Source organism: Dendropsophus ebraccatus, chromosome 5 (assembly GCF_027789765.1).
Source record: "Dendropsophus ebraccatus isolate aDenEbr1 chromosome 5, aDenEbr1.pat, whole genome shotgun sequence".
Lineage (NCBI taxonomy): Eukaryota > Metazoa > Chordata > Amphibia > Anura > Hylidae > Dendropsophus > Dendropsophus ebraccatus.
The window spans coordinates 48,740,609-48,766,203 of record NC_091458.1 but is presented as its reverse complement, the minus strand read 5'-3'; the positions used below and the strand labels follow the sequence as shown (position 1 = coordinate 48,766,203).

General features: G+C 42.6%; 2 protein-coding genes and 1 long non-coding RNA gene across 3 annotated transcripts in view; 1 reads left to right on the top strand and 2 right to left on the bottom strand.

Moving 5' to 3' along the window:
• Positions 1 to 8,189: 8,189 nt before the first annotated feature.
• RND1 (Rho family GTPase 1) lies at positions 8,190 to 17,132 on the bottom strand. Its single transcript, XM_069972147.1, has 5 exons — positions 16,975 to 17,132; positions 15,661 to 15,748; positions 10,171 to 10,280; positions 9,425 to 9,559; positions 8,190 to 9,039 (listed from the first exon to the last, which is right to left on the bottom strand). Exons 1-5 carry the CDS (start codon positions 17,092 to 17,094, stop codon positions 8,794 to 8,796), a joined length of 699 nt encoding a protein of 232 aa, XP_069828248.1. The 5' UTR covers positions 17,095 to 17,132; the 3' UTR covers positions 8,190 to 8,793.
• Positions 17,133 to 23,754: 6,622 nt separating this feature from the next.
• The window catches only part of LOC138793535 (uncharacterized), a 39,846-nt gene continuing 38,005 nt past the window's right edge, over positions 23,755 to 25,595 (bottom strand). The window contains exon 3 of the long non-coding RNA XR_011363292.1: positions 23,755 to 24,341. This is a non-coding gene — a long non-coding RNA (uncharacterized lncRNA). The remainder of the gene's footprint in view (positions 24,342 to 25,595) is intronic.
• The window catches only part of CCDC65 (coiled-coil domain containing 65), a 57,734-nt gene continuing 56,413 nt past the window's right edge, over positions 24,275 to 25,595 (top strand). Inside the window, exon 1 of the mRNA XM_069972144.1 lies at positions 24,275 to 24,349. The gene's annotated coding sequence lies outside the window, so the exon portion shown is untranslated. The remainder of the gene's footprint in view (positions 24,350 to 25,595) is intronic.

Below are 25,595 nucleotides of genomic sequence, written 5' to 3'. Positions count from 1 at the left end.
AACTTTTTATAAGCACATATATCACTGGCGACAGATACGTGAAGGGTACATCGATTGTAAAGAACTGGCTAGGCAATTAGCAATGACAATTGTCTGCTCTTTTATTACCAAACAATGGGAGGCAAGGCTGGATATCTGTGTGAATATGTCAGGAATGGCAAAAGACAGACAATAATTACTAGGACTAGGTTGCTTATCATGGTAACTTATTAGCCCTCAATTGAGAAATCAGAGAGAGGTAAGTGAAATGAACAGTAATAATGGATAATAAAATCTGTGATCGGTGGCAATGGGCAACAAGGCCGGGGGTTCTATTAGATTCAAATCTCCAATACATGAGACCCATATTACAAATCCTTGTGGTACATGAGACCCATATTACAAATCCTTATGGTACATGAGACCCATATTACAAATCCTTGTCAGTACATGAGACCCATATTACAAATCCTTGTCAGTACATGAGACCCATATTACAAATCCTTGTGGTACATGAGACCCATATTACAAATCCTTGTCAGTACATGAGACCCATATTACAAATCCTTGTCAGTACATGAGACCCATATTACAAATCCTTGTGGTACATGAGACCCATATTACAAATCCTTGTGGTACATGAGACCCATATTACAAATCCTTGTGGTACATGAGACCCATATTACAAATCCTTATGGTACATGAGACCCATATTACAAATCCTTGTCAGTACATGAGACCCATATTACAAATCCTTGTCAGTACATGAGACCCATATTACAAATCCTTGTGGTACATGAGATCCATATTACAAATCCTTGTGGTACATGAGACCCATATTACTAATCCTTGTGGTACATGAGATCCATATTACAAATCCTTGTCAGTACATGAGACCCATATTACAAATCCTTGTCAGTACATGACACCCATATTACAAATCCTTGAGGTACACGAGACCCATATTACAAATCCTTGTCGGTACATGACACCCATATTACAAATCCTTGAGGTACACGAGACCCATATTACAAATCCTTGTCGGTACATGACACCCATATTACAAATCCTTGTGGTACATGAGATCCATATTACAAATCCTTGTGGTACATGAGACGCATATTACAAATCCTTGTCGGTACATGAGACCCATATTACAAATCCTTGTCAGTACATGAGATGCATATTACAAATCCTTGTTGTACATGAGACCCATATTACAAATCCTTGTGGTACATGAGACCCATATTACAAATCCTTGTGGTACATGAGACCCATATTACAAATCCTTGTGGTACATGAGACCCATATTACAAATCCTTGTGGTACATGAGATCCATATTACAAATCCTTGTCGGTACATGAGACCCATATTACAAATTCTTGTCAGTACATGAGACGCATATTACAAATCCTTGTCAGTACATGACACCCATATTACAAATCCTTGTGGTACATGAGACCCATATTACAAATCCTTGTGGTACATGAGACCCATATTACAAATCCTTGTCAGTACATGAGACGCATATTACAAATCCTTGTCGGTACATGAGACCATATTACAAATCGTTGCCGATACAGGAGATCCATATTACAAATCCTTGTCGGTACATGAGACCCATATTACAAATGCCTGCAGATACAGGAGATCCATATTACAAATCCTTGTCGATACACATGGACTTGTATCTTTTCCTGCTGGCATGAGAAATATCAGTAGATTACAAGCGGCATTCACCTGATAAATTGCCTGTTTTGTTCTGCATTCCAGACGAAGATTTATTAAATCCATCTGCAGAGCTCCTCTACCTTCTGATATAAAGATGGGCTTTGTTAGAGCCTTATGAATTACTGGGCAGACTTCTACAGCCAAATAAACTCTGTCTAATGTTACAATTGTAACACAATGTGAGCTGTGCTTTGACATCAGGCAGGAATCCATTCATTGTTTTATGTCTTTTGATACATTGCTGTCTGCCTCTAGTATCAAAAAAGGAGTCCGCTTTTTTTCTTTATTCCAGCCCTGGCAACAAGCTTGTGCGTATACTATGCTTATTTCATTGATCTCCCTGAGCTCAGTGATTGATGTGTCTTGTGCGTATACTGACCTGTGTTCCTGCAGAACGGCCTTATTCCTGTGCTCCGACGCCGTTCAGGTCTCACTGGTGTCCATGTGACTTCTCCTCTGACTGTCCGGACTCTACAGCACTTCTGAAGAGCTGGAAGTCACTGTCTTCTAGGCATCTCTATGAGAGTACTTATTTATTTCTGGCCTCTATAAACTTGGATCACCCAGTGGAGGGTGTCAGCGGGACCTGAACGGCGTCAGAGCGCAAAAAAAAGGCCACACTATAGCCTGGGTGAGAATACACACCAGCTTGGCACCAAGCCTGGCCTGGCAAATAACGACCGTTATTTTAAAATAACAGCAATGATTCACCATTAAACAACGACCATCCACTAAATTTCAACAGTGTGTGAACATAGCCTTTCTGTGTTTTCAATCCACTTCTGGTTTTGGTTGAAAAATACTGACCAAACACTAAGCAAAAATACTGTGTGGGAACATAGCCTTAGGGCGCGTTCACACACAGCAGATTTGATGCTGTATTCAATAATTTAGATCAAATCTGCTGCTGATCTGCACCATGAAATCTGTTGCAATACAGTACGTGTGAAGCTACCCTTAGGTTAGAAACCCACTTGCCGGATCTGCAGCGAGTCTCCTTGCTGCGTTTTTGCAGCGAGACTCGCTGCAGATCCCGGCCCTATACTTTCAATAGCAGAGAAACTCGCAGCAGGGATGTACATCCCTGCTGCGATTTTGTCTGCAGCCCGCCCCATTAACCCCCTGGCCGCCAGACATTATACATTACCCGGTCCCCATTCCTGCTTGCTTCGGGGCTCCCGGTGTCTTCACGGCCCGCCCGGGCCAATCAGTGCGCTGCGGCGGGGCAGCGCACTGATTGGCCGGGCGGAACGTGGCGGGAGCCGACGAAGCAAGCAGGAGCCGGGATCAGGTAATGTATATCCTGCCCGCCCCCCTGCAGCCCCGATCGCCCCCAGCCCCCGGCCGCATGATCGCCCCCAGCCCCCGGCCGCACGATCGCCCCCAGCCCCGCAGCCCCCGGCCGCATGATCGCCCGCAGCCCCCAGCCCCGCAGCCCCCGGCCGCACGATCGCCTCCAGCCCCGCAGCCCCCGGCCGCATGATCGCCCGCAGCCCCGCAGCCCCCGGCTGCACGATCGCCCCCTGGGGGCGATCGTGCGGCCGGGGGCTACGATGCTGGGGGCGATCGTGCAGCCCGGGGGCTGCGATGCTGGGGGCGATCGTGCGGCCGGGGGCGATATACATTACCTGATCCCGGCTCCTGCTTGCTTCAGCGGCTCCCGGCACGTTCCGCCCGGCCAATCAGTGCGCTGCCCCGCCGCAGCGCACTGATTGGCCGGGCGGGCCGTGAAGACACCAGGAGCCCCGAAGCAAGCAGGAACGGGGACCCGGTAATGTATAATGTCCGGCGGCCGGGGGGTTAATGGGGCGGGCTGCAGACAAAATCGCAGCAGGGATGTACATCCCTGCTGTGAGTTTCTCTGCTATTGAAAGTATAGGGCCGGGATCTGCAGCGAGTCTCCCTGCAAAAACGCAGCAAGGAGACTCGCTGCAGTTCCGGCAAGTGGGTTTGTAACCTTAACATGTATTGGCCTAACTGAGGCTAGAGAGTGTCCTGTCCAAAGTGAGAGACTGCGAATTAAAGAGGGGCCAAGCCTGTTTCTGCTGTAAACGTTAAACATAGAAGAATAATGTGACATTTGTATATGCATTGTGGAAAAGTCTAAAGTACATGTTGTAAATCTTCACTGTAACACAGGTCTGAAGTTATTACATTATTAAAAAAAAAGTTGTGAAATTTCAAGGTTGCTATGGCAACAAAATTCCTAAGATTCTTTTCCCGAAGACATAATGGCCTAATTTTAAGAATAACTTGTTGGAAACAAGGTCACAAGTCATAGAAAATCCTTTGACTTCGAGGCCGGATCTTACAGCTAGGAAAAAAACTTTCATACAAATCTAATGTATTTTGAAGCAAGTTCTTTGCCATGATAGAACTTTTTAAAATTTACAATAGGAATAAATAACATTATATATTCTATGTCATGTATGAGAATGCACTCAGCAGAACATTAGGTGAAGCATAGGGAGGTAGAGTTGGTGGGTAAAAAACACAAGTTATTCTGTAAACACAATTATCTCAATGCTTAGGGCCCTATTACACGGGACGATTATCGAGCGAAAAATCGTTATAGTGTTTCGAATTTAAACTATCGTTCTGTGTAATTGCAGGCTACGATTGAAAAACTGTTCGTGTGCCGTTGATTTAGATCTGAACCTAAAATCATTGTTAATCGTTTGTAATTCCACATTCGTTCGCTCAAATTCCGCATTAGTTCACTAATCGTTCAGTGTAATTGCACATTGTTCATTGTTTTGCTGGGAACAGATGGAGTAAACGATCATAGTAACGATCGCAATAACGACAATAGTAACGATCGTAACTAAGGACTATCGTTCTGTGTAATATGATGAACGATTTCAGGTTAACGATAAACAATCTCGTTTGCAATCGTTTGTCCTTAATTGTTAAAAATCGCTTCGTCTAATAGGACCCTTAGACTGTTGGTAATGTAGCAAAAGGTCCCAAAGTTTGGCCTGTAAATAAACAGAGCAGCGGTGTGGCACCAGGGGCACAATATAAAAACAAAAGGAACTTGGGCGAATAGTTATTATGGCAGACATCTACTCATGCACATTTTTATCTTTGATTGGGTCTTGAATAACCGCAAGAGATGGAGGCTGCGGAGGAAAAGACTAGAGGAACCTGCCACACACGTTATATAATGGTCGGTAATGTTGCTACTCCTCAGATACACACAGCAGCTGATCCTTAAGAGTCACCTGGAAGAGTAGATCCGCTTTAAGCAAACATAAAGCCGCAGGGATTAGCTATTTTTCCTTTTCAGGAGACTATTGTGTCGACGTTTGACTCGAAGCCAAAGAAATTTCAATCCTTAGTGTTATGATGTGTTACAGTATAATGTTATAAATACAGAGGCAAGATTTTCATCATACTGAAGTTGTGAATCATAGATTCTGGGACATGGCTGCCCAACGTCTGTCCATGATGTTACATACTGGGGGTGAAGGTCAAAATTTCCGACAGGGCACAGGAGTACGTATGCAGTATAGCTAGCCTTGGGGTATAACCAATCAAACTATCACACATGGAGTTCAATGATTCTAACTGCTTGGCACATAAATGAATAGGAGCCTTCTTTTATTACAAGTGTGTGAGGAGGTGGGATACAGGTAGTCTGTAATCTTACATATGCTATGCTTTCTTCCACAACCAACAATATAAGCATGGCCTCTCATCAATGCTCACAGCTTTCCCTCTTCCTGTGCTGGAGACTGGTCTGGCAGAGATGACTTGTAAATCCTGCAGCACAGTATATAGTCACTTTGATATATATACAGTACACCATGTGTTAAACACTGCCCTATGTGTATTGTATGAAAGTTAAAAGCAGAGGAGACACAAACACTATGATTACCTTAATTGACTTTGCATCTCCTTTCCGCCATAGCTGCGGGTGTTATTGCACTACGTAAAGGATATGCAATAAATACCAACCAGATTATTACAAGCTTAGTGTATTTATTGCCATCAATCAAGCACTAATGGAGGCTTCTCACTATCCAGCCTGTCTTCACGGAAGTCTATTAGGATGTGTTCTCATCCACAGGTTTCTAGATCCAAAACCAAGACTTGATTTAAAGAGACCGCTCAGTCTGTTCTTTTTATATGTCCTTCATTTATGATCCCTTCTGGCTTAACCTTCAAAAACTGAATTAAAAACCTGAACGTGAGAAACAAGCCTTAGAGAAACAGACACAGACTTTGGTTATTGCCTGCGGGCACAGAGGGTCAGACCGAGTGGCAGACAACCCCTAAAAGTTGCTACTGGTCATGTCTGCAAAGAATACACAAAGGCAAGGATTAAATTAAGGTCCCCTTCTGTTACTGGTTAACACACCATGGGGGACATTTACTATGGAGTCTAAAATGCGTGATTTTTCTACAGAGTTTTTTTTTTTGCCCAGTCAAATAGGACTGATTTAACAAATATTCATGAACTCGCTGAATAATCACCTGCTACTTACCAGATGTAGGCCTGCACTTGTCTGTGCAATTTTTTTGGAATTTGTGCAAATGAATTGGGTGCCATATTCCTCCTAAGGGCCCTTTTACACAGAAAGATTATCTGACAGATTATCAGCCAAAGATTTGAAGCCAAGGCCAGGACTGGATTTGAAAAGAGGAGAAATCTCAGGCTTTGCTGTATGACCTGATCTCTGTTTATAGTCTGTTCCTGGTTTTGGCTTCAAATCTTTGGCAAATAATCTTTCTGTGTAAAAGGGCCCTTACCCCTAACCATCTGGGACTATTCTAGAACATGTTCTTACCAACCATGAAGATAAAAGATGAGACTCCACCATGCTCGAGTCCCATTGTTCGGCATTTGTAGTTTGATGCAGCCCGAGAAAACCTGGATACAGCTTCACGGACTCCCTAAGGCTGCATCCAACTTCAGCCACCAGTAATCAAATGCCAAACGATCAGACTCTAGCATGCTCGAGTTGCACTCATCTCTATAAAAGATCTCTCGACTGTACAACTGATGTTGGTGGTGGCTATGGTGTATTGGCTGCTCTACCATTACACCAGACCTATACATTTATAGAACCTCACATGCAGGAACTGAGCCAACTTATTTGGATGGAGAAAAGGATTTACTTGAAATGAGGTGAAGTTGAGGGACAAAATGCCTTATTGTGGACAGCAAGACTTCATGTCTCTGATGTAATAGGATGATGTTGCATATCTATACTTTTGGGGGGGCATTTATTAAGTCCAGCGTTTTTTGCGCCGGGCTGGCGTAGGTTTCCTTATCATTTTTCAGTAAGAAAAATGATAAAATGAGTGGACCCATTCCGCCCCCTCCAAAAGGGAGGCAGGGGGCGGAAAATGTATTCGCAAAACAGACGTTTGCAAATCGCCCCAAAAAAATTTTGGATAATAAATCCCCCCCTTAATGTTTACATGTGTTAGTTCTATGGCGTCCCACCATATACCTGGAGTCCTATTGGTGCTCTTTACTGTATTAAACCTTTGACTTGACGGATGTATTTGACAGTATTATTGGTGTATAATACCGTACAGGATACATTGCTGTGTTTGAAAGTATACTGTACCAGAGGATCGTTCATCGGATGGTTAACCATTAACCGTTTTCTAGCCAATATTTATGGTCACCTTTAATCAGGTCAACATAAGCTTATCTTGCTTCCAGACACCCAACTAAGTTCTTAATCATTTGACATGGAAAGGTAAGGTTTTACATAAGACCATTTTGTTTCATTACTACCGAACTTCGTGGAACAGCCTAACTCCACCTAAAATGGAGATGCTCTTTTTTTAGTCTCTGTGTTACTACACTAGGGCCAAAGCAGAAGACCTCTGCCCCCTCCAACCCTATATGTTCTAATGTTCTTCTAAGAGTGCGTTTGCACCTTGTGGCTGCTTTAAGCAGTGGCTAATGGCTGCCCAATTTATGAGAAACTTCATTGCTGGTGATGCTGCTCTTTAATTTCTGCTCACATTGCATCTCGCAAAACAAGTGCAACAATAACCTCTTCTCCACCCATTCCATTTATAGTAGTATACTGTAAGTAATACCTGAGTGCAGTGCCAGCCTGTTCAGTCCAGTGCACTTTCATCAGTACTATGCTACGGCATAGCAGTAACAGTAGGTGCTGTAACTGGCGAGACAACTATTGAAAAGGAACTGTACTACTGGCAAATGGCCCAGGACCCATGTGCACCATACTGGGGTCTCACAGAAGCTCTTTAAACACACAGATAATGTGACAAGTCTGAGAAAACTATCCCTTTGATTGTAAAGTGGCCTCCATGGAATACAATGAAAAGACGTTGCTTTTCTTAACCACAGCCCTTGATGTTTCACACATTTTCAGTGGAAAAAAATAAATAAAATTGAGCACATGCATAGTACTGTATGTACTGTACAGTATGCACGTGTACAGGGAGTGATGTAATCTTGCAAATCCAACATGAGATTGCAGCAATATTTCCATAAAAAAGGGTTTTATTATGCCACGCCAAGGTGTTCTGAAATGAACAAGTCCAGATTTGTTTCTCCCATATATTTTCAATAAATAAATTTAGTGTCACAGATCAAGCACATACAGATTTACAGTTGATTAAAATAAAAAATAATTTATACAGTCCTCACAGCGAAGAAAACCACTTTAGCCAGCAGTTTCGCCAACAGCTGCTACCTATACAATAATGTACAGGCACAAGTACCACAGGGTTAACACTGTAATGAGAATTTTCTGGCAAGTCCAGGGAGTTGGCCAAGGTATGGGAAGGGGTAATTCTATTGAGAGTAGTTTCTCTTTTATTTTTAAATTTTATTTTAGGGGTCTCCAGACATCTCCACCACACAGCTCCGGTTTCAACTCCACCTTTCATGTGCAATCAGTCTTTGTGCAAATTTTCTCAGCCCTTCTTCTCCAAGCCTCTGTGCCAGCTCAATCCCTGGGGGTGAGGCTACTGCTCTCAGGATCTTCACCCCCGGGCCCGGCGTTCTCCGTCAGTGATGATAAAGAACGCTGGGGAATGTCCAAAATCTAATAAAAGAGTCCATGTTTCATGCCTGTCATGCAGCCCTACATCAGGCAACAGCTCTTGGCCTTCTCTTTCTTGAAGGTGGAAGAAATTAATTCAGAACGGCTGGGCAGATTTAAGAGTCTCTTTGATAGGCTCCGGACAGGGCTCCTACGGTTGGGGGGTACAGGTTTGGACAGACACAGTGAAGACGCAGAACGAAATATGCTGTGCACACTTTTTTCTGATGTGAAGGCTGAACACTCTAGATAGCTCTCGGCTCCTAGTTGCTTGGCTGCAGCACAACCCTGGAATTAAAGAGAAAGAAGAAATATGACATTATTATAGGTACATAAATGGTATGAACGCTGCACCAACTTCGCATATCCAGTCCAAGTGCACACAGTCATGAACAATAAAACATTGTTTCCACGAAACATGGGAATCCGGCCACAACACAAAATGCCTTTAATTGAGATTTATAACAAAGGACGCGTTGTCATCTTGGCACTAATCCCAGCTGGCAGCAGATCAGGTACAGTCTGTGCATCATTTACATATATAGAGATGAACAATGTTATTGCAGTTTATTTAATAGTTCATAAGGTTTTCTGGCCAGCCCAGATCAGCACTTTGTGGCGGATACTACCGTATGTACGGATCATGTATTTCTTATTAAAAATTGATACCAACCTGTTCGTATGACACTGGAGTCTGTTTCTGGTTGGACAGCTCCATTATTGTGCTAAGGTCAGTTCTTAAGTCTGTTTTGCAGCCTATCAGAAGTATTCTTGTGTTGGGGCAGTAGTCCATAATTTCAGTCTTCCACTGAAAGTGAAAAAGATTACGAGTCAATACAAATACCTCATTGCCGTCAGTTCATACCATCCGCAATGTGTCGCTATAGTATCAGAACAAGCTGTTGTGTGTGGAATGACAATGTTTATGACCCCACACACTCTTGTAATATCAGTTTTTCCTGGAATTTTACTCCACAATAGGTAGAGACTAGCTGCTCTGAGGTCTTCCATATACTGCACACAAGATGGTAACCCAGTCCCCCCCCCCCCCCCCCCCCCCCGAATTATATAGCAATGCTAAACACTCTTGATGTGAATTCTGAAACCAGCAGAGACAGAACACTTCCTAAAAGCAGATCCCTGTGCAGCAGCTCCCTCCTCCCACTCTCCTTTCCATATACTTCTATGGGGAGAAGCTGCTGTAAACCGATCTGTCAGTGACATCAATAATCGGTCAATTTCCTGGTAAGGTGACCCTTTAGAAATTATTACAGCAGTAATGGGGGGGGGGGGGTCTATTAAGTGGAGAGAAGGTTTTTTCAGTAAAATACATCACAAAGATTTTAGTACTATGGATTTATAGGGTGTGGGTATGCGCCAAATGTATTTGCTGAAAATCTCTGCAGATAGTGCACACACCTTCTTTAACGCACTATCAAGGCTTTCTGGTCGGCTTATATCAAAGCAGAGCAGCACAGCATCGGAGTCACTGTAGCAGAGGGGACGTACGTTATCGTAATACGGAGAACCTGTCAGAGGAAGAGATAAATTGTCATCAGATGTAAAGGTCAGATACACATGCACATTTCTGATAGTCACACTGAATACAGAAAGATATCACTAAAGAAATGACTGGGTTTTCTCTTTTAAAGCATCTGAATTTCATCTAAACAATTTAAAAAAAACAAACAAACACTATAGCAAAAAGAAAGCCCCTGCTACATGGGTCTTAGAGGAATCTGGGTTATTTGGTTTAGGGTCTTTTTATAGCCAAGCATGTAACGTGCACCCTCTTCATGTACTGGAAAGATATGCAAGTTATGCACCAGAATACACTACAAAAGACAGTTTTGTTTAACAGATAGATTACACAAAGAAAGTTTCCTGCCATCTCCATTTATGGTTGCATCCATTTTGCTGAGGTTACTACCTCCAGGCTCTATTCGCCACATCCAAAAGCTGATCCTTGTAGAAGCGATCAACATGTTATAGCAAATGTGTTGGGTCGTTGTAATAAATAAAAGCAAAAAATGAAATCTATACATTTTAATTTTAATTTTTAAATTTTTAATTTGTACAAGAAAAGCTGGTGTGGTCAGCGCCCAGTCTTAGGAGTTCATGCTTTCTCAAATAGATTGCGTTTGTTTTGGGCACAAAAAGGTTAAAGCCCCTGGATTCCAGGGTATCCATAACAAAGAACAGGATTCCTTCAGCTCAGGTAAAAACATTCAACATTTATTGTGGAAATTCAAAACACCAGGCACGTTTCGAGCCAACTCTGCTCTTAATCATGGCATCAAGAGCAGAGTTGTCTCGAAACGCGTCGGATGTTTCTTTTAAGAATTTCTACAATAAATCTTAAATGTTTTACCTGAGCTGAAGGAATCCTGTTCTCTCAATTAATTTGTAGCCAACAAATGAAAGCACCTAAATAGTATAATGACTGAAAAGGTTTTGGTGGTCGTACATTGCCGATTTACAAAACTGCCCATGGAACCAAATGGTGGAGATACGCTTTCTAACCTGGAGTCTAGTTACGATCACATGGGCGGCAAGGTAATCAAATGGTTAACAACGTTTCCTTGCAGAGTTTAGGGTTTAAAGGGGTTATCCAGCACTACAAAAAAAAAACATGGCCACTTTCTTCCAGAAACAGCCCTACTCTTGTCTCCAGCTTGGGTGGGGTTTTTCTGCTCAGTTCCATTGAAGTGAATAGAGATTAATTGCAAACTGCACCTGAACTGGAGACCTGAAGAGTCGTGTTGTCTCTGATAGAAAGTGGCCATGTTTTTGTAGCACTGGATAACCCCTTTAAACCCATTGAGAGCAACATCTACAAAGAGCTTGTATGTTCTGCCTATGTTTGCATGGGTTTCCTTCTAATATTCCCCCACAATCCTAAACATACTATTTATTATATGGGTCCTACCCTGAAGCTTAGTAATGTTATAACATCCTGCAGACGACAATACCTAAAAAGCCAAGCAGATCAAAGCCAATTCCCTTTCTTTATGCAGTGCTCGAGAATATAAAATATGGTGCATATGGATCTATTCCATTATCTTTCCATCACACTGGGTGAATAAATATACCATACCACACTGGAATGGCGTGTATACAGAGTTGGCGGATCACTCCCTTTGGTCTTGAGCAGGGCCTTAACCTTTTAATGTGAACTTCCATACATACAGACTGATCCAGAGGGTGCTGGAGAAAGAAGAACTTGGGAACAAGTTGGCCACACTGAAGAAACCTTTCCCCGGGGAGGTTATTATCGGCTACACCCTCATAAGTAACAATGGCCTCTCTGTGCTACAAGAGGTTAGGGACACCACATTGGATTAATGACTGAGAAGTCCGGACTGCTCCTTGGCCGAGCATGCCAACAGTCATCCGCCATGCACAAGTGCCCGAGACGGCAGGTAGCTTAGGAATAAAAGTAATAGAGTTTATTTGTGGGTACGAGGCTCGGGCAGCACCCCTCAGGCATGCATAGGGCAAGAGAGCTGCAAGCCATAAGCTTTCCCCACTTCACCCTCCCTTTCAGGTTTCAGCTCAGCAGCTTCGTGCTTAGAATAGCAAATACCCCCTCCCTGACTAGGAGAACAGTTTCCATAGCAACAAGCCCAGACCAATCCTGTTAGGGGACAGGAGGCTGCAGACTATCAAGACATTCAATATAAAAATATGTACGATAAGGACATAACTATTATAGGTGCTCCGATTCAGCGCCGCACTCCACCCGTAGTGTGAGAACGGAGCTGCACGTCTAGTAATAGAATTAGTGCCAAGCACCTCCAAATTACTCCGAACGCTGCAAATCCCAATTGTATCCGGAAACTGTCCCGGATGCACAGGATAAGAGCTCCGGACACACGTATATAAGGTTCTATATACTAGGGAGAGTGCAATACTATAGCCATATTATTAGGTATAGAGGTAACTTCCTAATTAGTTGCACCAAGTGGTACCATCCCATGCCCTGGCTGGCGACCTGGCATCGCCTGTGTGCTGTACGAGGACTGGCTGGTGCCTGCTGCATCCCTTCCCCTGGGGCTCTTAGGAAACTGCGTAGCTGAATGTACAATTCTGAGCCATACACTGGCTAGAAGAATCCTGCCACTGATCTGCAGCATTGACTAGACTGGCTGTGCATAGCAAATAGCCAGCAAATCACCAGCACCACATCCCCGGAAAGGTAACCCAAAACCAGTGGCGCCCAGTCCTGTATTAAAGGAAACACTCAGGAAAGCCATTAGGCTGGTTAGTTTTTTCCAGTTCAGTGTAAGAAAGTATAACTCTAATTGTCAAGGAGAACAAACATACCACTATATGCGAGACCCCAATCCTGATATTCCCATAATTGTAAATACGATCAAGACTTACAAATATACATAGGAACATCTATAGAGTACACATGCTATGAACACAATACAATGGCCTGAGAGGACAAAGAAAAGGAGCATGTGACATTAGACAAGGCTTCTTTGGCTCTGCTACAATTATAATTCCTTACTGTTCCTATAGGGGGCACTGAAGGGTAAGTGGGCAGCAGCATGGTGCAGCTTGTATGGATAGTTTATCCAAGATTGGGCTCAAAATTATGGCTTCAAATATTTACACACAGTTCACTCTCCTGCAATACCACATACAAACTCATGCCAAGAGTGGCGCTGTTTTTGAATGTAGCAATGTTATTCAAACACTGGATAACCCCCTTATAAGCTGTTAAAAAAAGTGTAGATTTAGTATTGCAAATACACATGAATTCTGGTTTAAGCTACCCCTTCAAAAAGTGGCTTATGAGACTTTTGCCACATTTATCATGGGTTTAACACTTTGGGGGAGATTTATCAAACATGGTGTAAAGTAAAACTGGCTCAGTTGCCCCTAGCAACCAGATTCCACCTTTCATTCCTCACAGACTTTGGAAAATGAAAGGTGGAATCTGATTGGTTGCTAGGGGCAACTGAGCCAGTGTTACTTTACATCATGTTTGATAAATCTCCCCCATTGTCTTTCCTAATAAAAGGGGCATGGATTAGCAGAAAGGGGACGTGGCCAAAAATAGTGGAGTAAAGGAAGCCAACTAATAGTTTAAAGATGTGCCAAAGAGCCTGATCCACTGTGATAAGGCTAGTACCCTTCTAGACTGTCTAGTCTAGGTTTGCACAGTCTAAGTACAAAATAGTATTAGTAAGCCAGGGCCTATGCTGAAAGACAAAGGAAAGTGGGAACGATTTTATTGCAGATTACAGAGTGTGTGTACAATAATCTCACAATGTGTATTGTAAACTAAAGTGATAATAATGGAAACAATAACATCCCAATGCCCTAACAGGAAATAGCCGCAGAACCAGACTGGTGTTTTGGGAGCAACGTTCATGAGGCAATGAGCTATTCCACCTCATTAACAGTTACAAGCATGGAGATACCCATAGGTGTGGGCCACTGGTGGATTCCATTCAGGGTTGCCCTGGGGGCACTTTCAGGCTTGAAAGACCAGCTAAGCAGCCCCCAGCAGGAAGCGCCATAAACCTTTCATTACAGCCTTTTTGTTAGTACAATTGAAAAGGAATGTTAAATACCCTACAGTCCATTCCCACCTACAATTGTTCCTTCTCTAACAATATGGAAAGTTTTTCACATGAACAGGGAATGGGATATGGTAACGTAGAAACATGTCTGGGCCTAACCCCTATGAAGCTTGACCAGGACACTGGATCACTGCTTGTCATACAAGGGACTGAATCTGAACATGGCTTTCTAGGAAAAGAGTTATAAAGAGCGGATATTGATGCTTTGCCCATAATAACTACATTCTGGGGACGCTAACAGCTTCTCTTTAGGGTGGTTTCTGATATTGTAATATGGCCACAAGTCCTGGTCTGACCAAGTGTCTAGAGACCTGACCTTAAAGTGAATTTATACTGCTTTCTCATATGTATTATGGAAACAAAAATGCAATTATATTACAATAAAGGGGTTATCCAATGCTACAAAAACATGGCCGCTTTCCTCCAGAGACAGCTCCACTCTTGTCTCCAGTTCAGGTGTAGTTTGCAATTCACTTCAATAGAACCAAGTTACAAAACCTAAACTGGAGACAAGAGTGGTGCTGTCTCTAGAAGAAAGTGGCCATGTTTTTGTAGCACTGGATAACCCCCTTGAACTAGTCATCACTTGCATCCAATAAGCCCAAACAGAGAACCTATTGTCCAACTGACCTATGGATAGACACTACCAGCACCTGTCCTGAAGACCATTTGGCCACCCATTCTATAATACGCCATCAGTAACACCTGGATCTGTTGGTCAACAGCAGGATACAAAACATTTACACCTGGTACCGCACTGGTGTTAATCTAAACAGAGATGGCACCTACACCGCTTCCTTCCTGTAAATTCAAGCAGGCGAACATTTGCTGTTGCAGCATCAGGATGGGTCACAACAGGAAGATGGAGATTCTTCACAGCAAGAACAATCTCTGTGATTGAGATCTCTAAATAGCCTAAGTTCACAATTTTCAGGTTGATATTCATTACCTACAGTAACAAACCAAATCTTCTAAGACCAATGTAATCTAAATTAAAAAAAAAAAAAAAAAAAAATTTATATATATATATATATATATATATATATATATATATATATATATATATATATATATATATATATATATATATATATATATATATATATATATATATATATATATATATATATATATATACCCCCCCCCCCCCAATACGCAGAACGCCCCATGACACTGGAGGATCGGGCAAGGGTCAATTTTTTGTCTCATTTTAGACAGACGGGGCAAAACACATAATATAAACCGTCACAATAAAAACATTTGACTTGTGATCTATAGTGTATGTACTATAGGATCCTTGCTGTATACATACCTGATGTGTCCCATAAGCTGAGCTCCACGCGATTCTCCTCCGTCTCCAAGCTAGCTGTGTAGTTTTCAAACACTGTGGGTACATAGGTCTAGAAACAAGAGACACACATATAGCTTACTGACAACACTGCAGCAAACAGATATACTTCAGTGCAACAGAGCAGTGCTAGGACATTATCGTAGCCAACACAAGCACAGGGAGTTGACACCTACGCAACACAATGGAACTGCGGGCAATAGAGCTCACTGACACCACTGCAGCCAACGCAAGCACACGTGTCTCGATGGCACCACTGCAAAATACAGATATTGATACGCAAGGCAAGTGCACCACACAATGAGACAATCCAGACAAGCAAGACAAAGGAGAAAAACCAGGAGTCAGACTTCAGAACTCAGGAGCGAAGATCTCAGCAAACATTGCGGATTCTGCAAATTCCTGCCAATTGAAACACATATTCCAGCAATTGTTTTGCCCAATTTAGATAAGAAAATTATTGCCCATTGTTTAAGTGAAGGGCAGGCAGACAATGCACTGTTATGTATCACAGGTAAATTATACAATGCACTGCAATTTATTATAGATAACATATAATGACAAATAATTGACCTTTATCACCCCCTTCTCCATTATTAATACTTGCTGCCTACATTTGGCATCTAGATATGTCACAATTCTCAATATGAGATATAGATCATAGGGGGATCACAAAATATTCCATAGGTCTGGAGTAGATGAAGACACCCAGATATTCCACCACGCATCCTTTGTTACAATGAACATAACTTCACACAAGTACCCGTCCTGGGTAACAAACCAACCCTGCGCTGCCCACAATTGGCATAAACCTTATCACAAGCAATAAAGGGTATAACCAAGGGGCACATTAGAACTTGCACTGTGTGCCACCCCAATACCATTACCACTGTGTGCCACCCCAATACCATTACCACCATGTGCCACCCCAATACCATTACCACCCCAATACCATTACCACTGTGTGCCACCCCAATACCATACCCATAAGCACTTGTGCCACCCCAATAAACCATCACCAGTGACCGGGGACTGAAAGTCACAAATAATTCTATTTAACCAAATGTGAACTCCCCATCAGATTGGTAATTACTGGTCACATGATGTACCTGTCTGGGCACCCACATTAGAGGGCTGATTGTGCCCCATGTGCCAGGTGGCTGCCATCCTGCAGTCACAGTCCAGTGCCCCGGCTCCCCAGCACTGTCCCGGGGATACATGGCAGCCTGGACACAGGAGGATCGCGCGCGGCCATAGTGCCCCCATAATGTCACTCACCTCCGGGTAACAGTCCTTGGCCAGCACCTGCAGCATGGCCGTCTTGCCACAGTGCACGTCCCCCACCAGCACCAGCTTGCACCGGACCACTGCGGGCTGAGGATTCCTTCTCTCCTTCATTGTATTGCGATAAGATGACACTTTACGTTTCCCAGGTAACAGGAGAGACACACACGAGAAGCCAGCGGAGCGACTGAACCTTCCAGGCACAACCTGCTTTATATATAGGCAACTCCGGGCCAATCATAAGGCGAGGACTCAGCCACCCCGGGCCAATCGGCGGCCCGCTCTGCAGGACGCCCCGCCCCCTTTGGTGTGATAACCCGCAGTCCGGTTTCCTAATGAAAGCCACGTGGTATAATTTGCATTGTCATGGAATGTCTGCTGTAGCCGGCCAGTGAGGTGCACGCACCGGGACATGGACGCTCACGGCTGTCACTGACACCCAGGACGGGGCAGCATCCACACTGCTGGGGAGTGGGTTATGTCACAGGAAGGATATGGGGCTGGGAAAGGCAAACACAGCTGTGACAGGTAATAGAGGCGACATGGCAGCCTCAGGAATGCTTCTTATCCAGCTTTCCTAGACTCCTGAATGGCTACTGTGCCCATTCAGGGTGACAACCCCCAGGGTATGAATATCCCTCTGATACCATAGTGGTGAGGGAAAGCCGCTTGTATGGAAGTGTTGGGAGCCCAAACCCTGATAGCAATGGGATTTAGCAGTTTTTACTATGTGATATTGCAATAAAAAGGGTAAGGGTCAGTTCACACTGCGTTTTCTCTGTTACAGGTATGCATCCATAATACAGAATGCTGACATATACTGTGGTGGACTGCAGTGAGTCCCATTTATGTCAATGGCTGTATACAATAAGGGCCCTATTACACGGGCCGATTATCGTGCGAAAAATCGTTATATCGTTCAAATTTAAACGATAATCGTTCTGTGTAATTGCAGGCAACAATCAAAAAATCGTTTGTATATCGTTGATTTAGATCTGAACCTAAAATATCGCTAATCGTGCGCTGTAATTCCACGTTCGTTCGCTCAAGTTCTGCATTTGGTCACTAATCGTTCAGTGTAATTGCACATTGCTCATTGTTTTGCTGGGATCAGAAGGAATAAATGATCATAGTAACAATCGCAATAACGATCATAGTAACAATCGTATCTAACGATTATCGTTCTGTGTAATAAGGTAAACGATTTCAAGTTAACGCTAAACAATCTTGTTTGCAACCGTTTATCGTTAGTCGTTAAAAATCTCAGTCTCAATAGCACAGCACTCCGCGCCAGCGAGTCCCATTAAACTAGTGTATGCGGCTCAAATGGCGTCAGTATGTGAATCAGTTTGGGTCATTGAACTGTATAGGGCCCTCCACTGCATCCTCGTCTGAGGGGGACACGGGGTGAAGATACAGAGAAAACGCAGAAGCTACCCTAAGCTGCTGCATGCCCTGTTTACATTCGAAACATAAAGCACCCTGGAACATTTCCAGGGATTTCCACATAGACTTGGACTGGTCCACAGAGAATCAGGGGAATCCCCCAGTGGGCCCCCTCTGGCTATGCAAGGGGCAAGATGTCAAATCGTCTTTCCATTTGTCCTGTGTCAGGCACTGGCTTACTATTTAAAGTGTATGGGGGCCTCCCGACTCCCCACCAACAGAAGATGTTGATTGAGAGAAGGATCGGACATGTTGGATTTCAATTTCCCAATCCTTTTGTTTTCATGGAGATAAGCCGCCTCCAGGAGTCTGGCAGCAGCTCTCTGTGCCTTAAGCTGAGCCGAGCATTCATGTAAACAGGAGAGAGAGAGCTGTTGGCCAAATGAATGTTCAACCAAGAGCTATTAAATGTGTATATAGATGTACAAAGAAACACACAGCGCCTAAAGATCCATAATACAAAGCCCTAGGCACATGTATGTATGTTCCCTTAAAGGGATGTTCCCTCATAAAAGCATTTCTACCTTCATAATATGAGATCTAACGGGGCATGCCGCAAAAGAAACATCCACACGAGCAGATGTATATGAGCAGGGTTATAGTATATACCAGCTGTGTCCTATGTGTCCATCACATGGCCAGGCCAGATTTCTATCCACTAGAAGGAAAACAACAAAGGTTCCTATTGAGTGACTGCAACAAGCGATCTTATAATATGAGGAATTGATACAGAATGCACAAAGTAGGATATATAACTTTTCATTGTATAATAAATAACTATTATTTTCTCAAACCATAAGCGTTTCCCTCTATAGTGATGGTATATAGCTAGGACCCATCCTCTCTTACTGATCAGTGAGGGTCTGAGGGCCAAGAACTGCACAAATTCTTAAAGGAGTTAAACTATTCTAAATTTATTGGAAGCATGTCTTATGCACAAACAAATATAAACCATTATTGTTTTGTAGCTTTTTTGTGGCACCTAAAGATGTAACAAGTAAGTATGGAGCCCCATAACCAGCACCATTATCACCTTCAGCAATATGAGAGTTTATAAGTACATTATAGGGAGCATGATATCATAGCACAGGCATAAATACATCACACATAAAGTTGTCATGTACGCTATGACATCACAGCACAAAAAAGAAAAGTGACGTCACCATGCATCTATAGTGAACAAGTGATGTCATAGTACAGGGATAAGGAAGTGACATCATAGCACAAGAAACAAATGATGTCACCATGCAACTATAGTAAACATGTGATGTTACAGTAGAGGGATAAGGAAGTGATATCACAGCGTACGAATAATGAGGGACACACTTTTACATTGTCCACAATAATGTCTGAGGGAAGATGGGCCCCATAAGTTGTCAGGCCACATAGCAGCTGCCATGTCTGCTACGCTGGTAGTTATGCCCATGCACCCAAAGCTTTAGGTGATTGTTGTAGTCTTTGAATTATGGCATTGGGGCATGAGAGATGGCGCTCTGATACATTATGTTATGTCCGACTGCATCTTGACTTGTGTACATGACGTCAGTGACAACATGCACACTGGCCGGCAAAGATGGCATGCAAGAGGTTTGGCACATAATCTACAGTGTGAATGGAAGAGGGGAGATGGTGCCACATGATCAGAGTTTGTAAGTCCAGTAATACCTCTGTTCTCGAACACAATCAATTCTAGAAGGGTCTTCTCTGGACTTGCAATAAGTAGTGATGCATCTTGCACAACAACTTACCATAAAGGAGTGGGGATTCCCATCATAATGATGGGAATCCCCGCTCTAAATGAATAATAATATTTATTTGTATAGCGCCAACAGATTCAGAAGAGTTTTTCTGCCTCTGCAGAATATTAACAGCGGCCAGTATGCTGCAGGCAATGCATAACGGTCGCCGGCGGCCTAGAGAAGAGTGCCCGGAGCCGGGGCAGGCCGGCTAGGGTGTTCCTTTCTGCAGGGTGAAGCAGTGGCAGTAGGTGAATGTTTGGGCCGGCGGCTGCCTGGTGACCAGTGGGGAGCTGCACCAGCTGCAGCCACCCATCTCTGACCACAGAATTCACCCGCTGCCGGGAATACCTCTGCCGCCCTGCCCCAGCTGCAGGCCTCCCTCTCCAGGCCGCCAGCGCTGAAGCATGAAGCCTGTGGTATAACATGAAGCACTTGTTGACCATCAGGGTTCATTCTATACAGCAGTATCAGTGAGAATGTGGCACACAGATCAGATCGCTGCCAAGAGCAAAACGATTTCTGCAGATGACTCAGTAGTGCCGGGGGCACAACACGGCGGAACATTGGGCACCAGGTTTCGCACTCAGGAATCAGTTACAGCGGGGGAGAGTCGGTTCTCCTGCTCCTTACACAATTGAATCCTTCACAGCAGAAAAGAACCATCCTAATGTTTATTAGAATGTTCTTACTCTACCATGATGGCAGAGGGAGAAAGGAGGACTAGGCATGTTTGTTCACCCCTCTCCCCAATGAGAGCACATGCTTGGGACATGTATACGATGAAGTTGGGAGGAATAGCTGCCAGCAGAATGAACTTTTGGCCAACAGCTATAAGGTTTATGGCCACCTTTAGAGCTAGTTATGCACTGTGGATCTGTCACTGATTATCCCTTTGTTCTTCAGATCAGTGGAGTCCCAGAGGCCAGACCCATCCTATTAGATTAGAAAATGGGGTGGGTCACTCCTAAAGGAATGAAGTCTTTCTAATCAATGACTATTGAAAAGCTTGTTCTTTCCACAACCTCATGATTGCTACGTCCCAAACTGATGGCGCCAAATATGGGAAAAGGGCGGCAAAACTGCACTGTGTGAACATAGCCTAAAGGTTCCCATGTATATTAGATCAAAGTGAATAAAAATGGATGACTTTAACCAAAACAATTGCTCATCAGGTGAAATTTAAGCTTACCGATACTTATCTCATCTGAAATGAAGGTCAGCTGTGTTTTCAGCCAATAGTCGGACAAAAGATCTTCCATTCGGGAAAAATTTTTTTTGTCCTCAATTGATCTTCCAAGAAAGAATGTTTTCAAAATGTTCCCAGAATATTCTCAGAAGATTGTTTGTTCTTCACCCTGCGTCACTGATCATGTATGACCAATGTGATCAACTGTGACGGCCAGTATGGACTCAAACTTGTACGGCTTCGTCTGTGAAATGATTGTTTATCAGAGATCATTAACCCACTTTTTCCAATATATATGGCCACCTTATGTAATATCTAAGCTTCCAGCCTTCACTTAGTTTGTTTAGTCCCCCAAATCCTGGACAACGCTGTGTCAGTACAGCAGCGGGAAGATTTAAGCTGTTTCTGCGCTCTCGCCATCATAATGAATTATGATGCCGATAGTTCCACATTGCAGTCCGTAGGACATCTTCCTTGCCTGGACCATAATCACGGAACATGTGATTGCCCCCTAAGGCCATGATTTTTGGTCATTTTACCGCTGTCATTTTGGATGGCCGTCATTTGGGCGCATTATGCAAATTATGGCTATAATTTGCATAATATGTCCATATATCGGCGCAGAAGTGACGTCCGTCCAAAAAGGTGGCCGTAAAATGGCCAAAACAAAGAAAGCTGCAGTGTGAACATAGCCTCAAAGTGTTTCTAAGCTGCAGATTTACAACACCGCTTGTTTGTTTTCCCTATTCCATTGACCCTGTTGTAATGGCTTTTATTGGGCATCAGTGACCGGCCTTGATGCCATTGTTGCCTGCGCCCTGCAGAGTTCGAGGTCATTAATCTGAGAAGTAAAAGTGTCTTCTATCAATTGTGCCATTTAAGGACAAGTTTACTGCATCGATCAGCGACTTTACGATGATGGCGTTGTAACTGCTGTACACCCACTGTTAATAGATCACTAACACAGACCTTTTTTCTTACTTTGTATGTATGAGCCCTAAGGCCCAGAAAAAGATGTTTCCCCCATACAATTACATATCTGCATTACAAATAGTATAATGTGGCTCAATTATAATACTGAAACCTAGATTACACCACATCACAAGACACAAAGTAACGTTCTGCAGAGTGGAGGGTTTATGTAGATGGACAATGTTGTCAGTACAACCCAGCAGCCATCTGCAAACAATGTGTCTCTCTTCTATGGCCTTGTTGTCAAACAATGTCCACTAGAACAATGCAATGAATAACTAGAGCAAGTACTTCTAAACTGAGCACTACAGGTACAAGACATAACGTGAGATTATATAACATAATAATAAGGGGAAACCTGAGGTTTCAGCTGCAACAAAATATAAAGGGGTTTTCTTAGGCTCTAATAGCCTATAACAATCCTTGCAGCTATGTATTTTTTAATCCTGGACAGCCCCTTTAGGGTAGTCTAGTGGAGACCAGAGTGGTCATATTGAGATATGTTCATATATGGCAGGGTTCACACTGTGTTTTGCGTTTACATTTCACTGGTATCCATTTCATTATAGGTTGTTTTTCTTAAGCCTGCGCTATTGTGTCCTGGAAATACTAAACAAAACATAAACATTACAATGGATTTATTTTAAAAAATGTAAGTCAATGGGAAACAGGTTGTGCTGTATGGCATATAACAGAATCTGGTTTAGCATCTTTAAGAGTATAAAACGTATACAATAAAAGTTAATACAAACAGTGTGAAGCCAGAATACCACAAATATGTCAGATTTACACAGCAGGTAAAGTACAAACTGGTAACTAACAGTTTATTTCCCTGTAGCAATCTGCTGTGAGTAAGGGTGGTATTACACGAAGCGATTTTTTTCAATTAACGATAAACGATCTCCAACGATCGCAATAGCGGTTGCCTAATAATCGTTCGTTTTACTACACGGAAAGATTATCGGTTGAATTGGAGCAACAAAGTTCAAGAACACTCCCCTTTCAATTTGCGAATGAACAGGGAACGGCTAACGACATCTTATTCAAACGAACGATGTGCGAACGATGTGTAAAAGACAAACGATAAAAATAGATCCAAAACCTATTAAACGACCAACGACCAATCGCTCGTCGTTTAATCGTTGTCTACTATTACACTTAAAGATAATCGTTCAAATACGACCGATTGAACGATTATTCGAACGATAATCGCTTCGTGTAATACCACCCTAAGGCATAAGAAGATAGAGGTTTTGCTGTATATCTAATTTTTCCCCCCAAAAGAGATGATACTGAAAAAAATAAATAAATAAATATATATTACAGTACAGTATATATACACAACGGTGGACATTTATTAATGAGCGCATCAGTGTACAACAAGGAAAAAAAGGCAGGACTGATAAGGTGTTCTTTATTTATTTTGGGTCTTGGAACAAATCATTTGCATTTCAATTATTTCTAATGGAAAAATTTGCTTTGATAAACGAGTGATTTGGATAACAAGCACGTTCCCGGAACAAATTATGTTGGCAATCCAAGGTGTCACTGTGTACACAGCACTGCTAGAGCAAGCGACGAGCTGTCAACAATGGGAGGGAAAGAGCAGAATATCAGAAGAAGAATACAGGTTCGCTAAATGAATGTATTTTGAAAAAAATGTAACTTGATGAGTCGTACAAATATAACTATATATGTTGAGATGGGAATACCCCTTTAAAAACAATGAACTGTTAAGATTGTGCTAAATGACAACCTCAGTTCCTTCATAGCTATATATAGAAATAGATAGATATATATATAGATATACACACACAAGACAATAGTAGAAGTGCATAAATTCTTCCCGACATCAGGCAGCATTCCAGCTTATGTTAACAGTCACAACTTTCCTGTATAACTTGGCACCGAGTCCTTGATGTTGCTTCTGGAACATTCTGGGCATTTGGGACTTTCACAAGGATGGAAATTAAGAGTGGATTGAAAACAGCTCCTCTGAGAGTTTCCCTTTCCAGTTCCTGTAAAGGTGAGAGACGGCGGTGTAATTCTTGTATATATTCCAGGAACACATCTTAGCGATTAACGCATTTTGTCTTTGATTCATCACGTTTGCTAGAAGAGATCTAACAAGTGTGGAGACGACGCACTTATCTCCACTACATTGTTTGTCTGTCATTGGAGATCCAGCCACAAAGTCTGGAACTAGCAGCAGATTTAGTTTTGGTCACTGTTCCACCATAATACTTGGCTTGTTAATGTTTTGTTCTTAAAACGACATATAATACAGTATATAATTAAATATAATGTATACATTATGATATCTAGTTATAAAATGCAAATATTATTCCCCCTTGAGGGTCAAAGAGAAACTCAAGAGAAATTTTTTTTAACGTTGTATCAAAGTTATACAGAATTTTTAATTACTCCTATGAAAAAATCCTTTTTAAAATCCTTCAAATACTTAGCTGCTGTATGTCCTGCTGGAAGTGGATATACTTTCCAGTCTGACACAGTGCTCTCTGCTGCCACCTCTGTTCATGTCAGGAACTGTCCTGAACAGCAGAGGTTTTCTATGGGGGTTTGCTACTGCTCTGGACTGTTCCTGACATGGACAGAGGTGGCAGCAGAGAGTACTGTGAGAAAAATACGCCACTTCCTGCAGGGCATACAGCAGCTGATAAGTACGTGAAGGCTTGAGTGATTAAAAAAATTCTGTATAACTTTCTGAAACCAGTTGATTCAATGTTTTTCTCTAGAGTACCCCTTTAAACTTCTCATCTTCTTTATAAAGTGACAGGACGGGAGGATGAATAAGCACTAGACCATACATGGTACTGTAATACAGCAGTGTCCTGGTACTGGTATTCCAGTCTAATGTTGTTGTGTGGCTGAGAAATGACTTACTGAATAAATTGTGTTTGGGTATATTTGTTATATTAGCTATATTGTACGCATTAGATATGTTGTACTGTCACTTTCCTTGTCACACTCCTGAACACTGCCTAACAGCAGTCATTGTACTCATGTGTATTGATCACTCCCTGTGGTCACATGTCAGACTAATTATTCAGCTATTAAGCTGAAGAGGAATCTTATTGCACCAGCATACTAAGACATTTTTTTCAGTTGTAGGCTTCCTCCCTTTTCTGTCTAAAGCATGACTGTGTCCCAGTGCTCAAAGCAAGGTCCAAAAAAGCAAAATTGGAGGAGTCTGGTGTAGAAGAACTCGACAGGCTGTGCAAAGCCTTGACCTAAACCTCATCTAATATCTT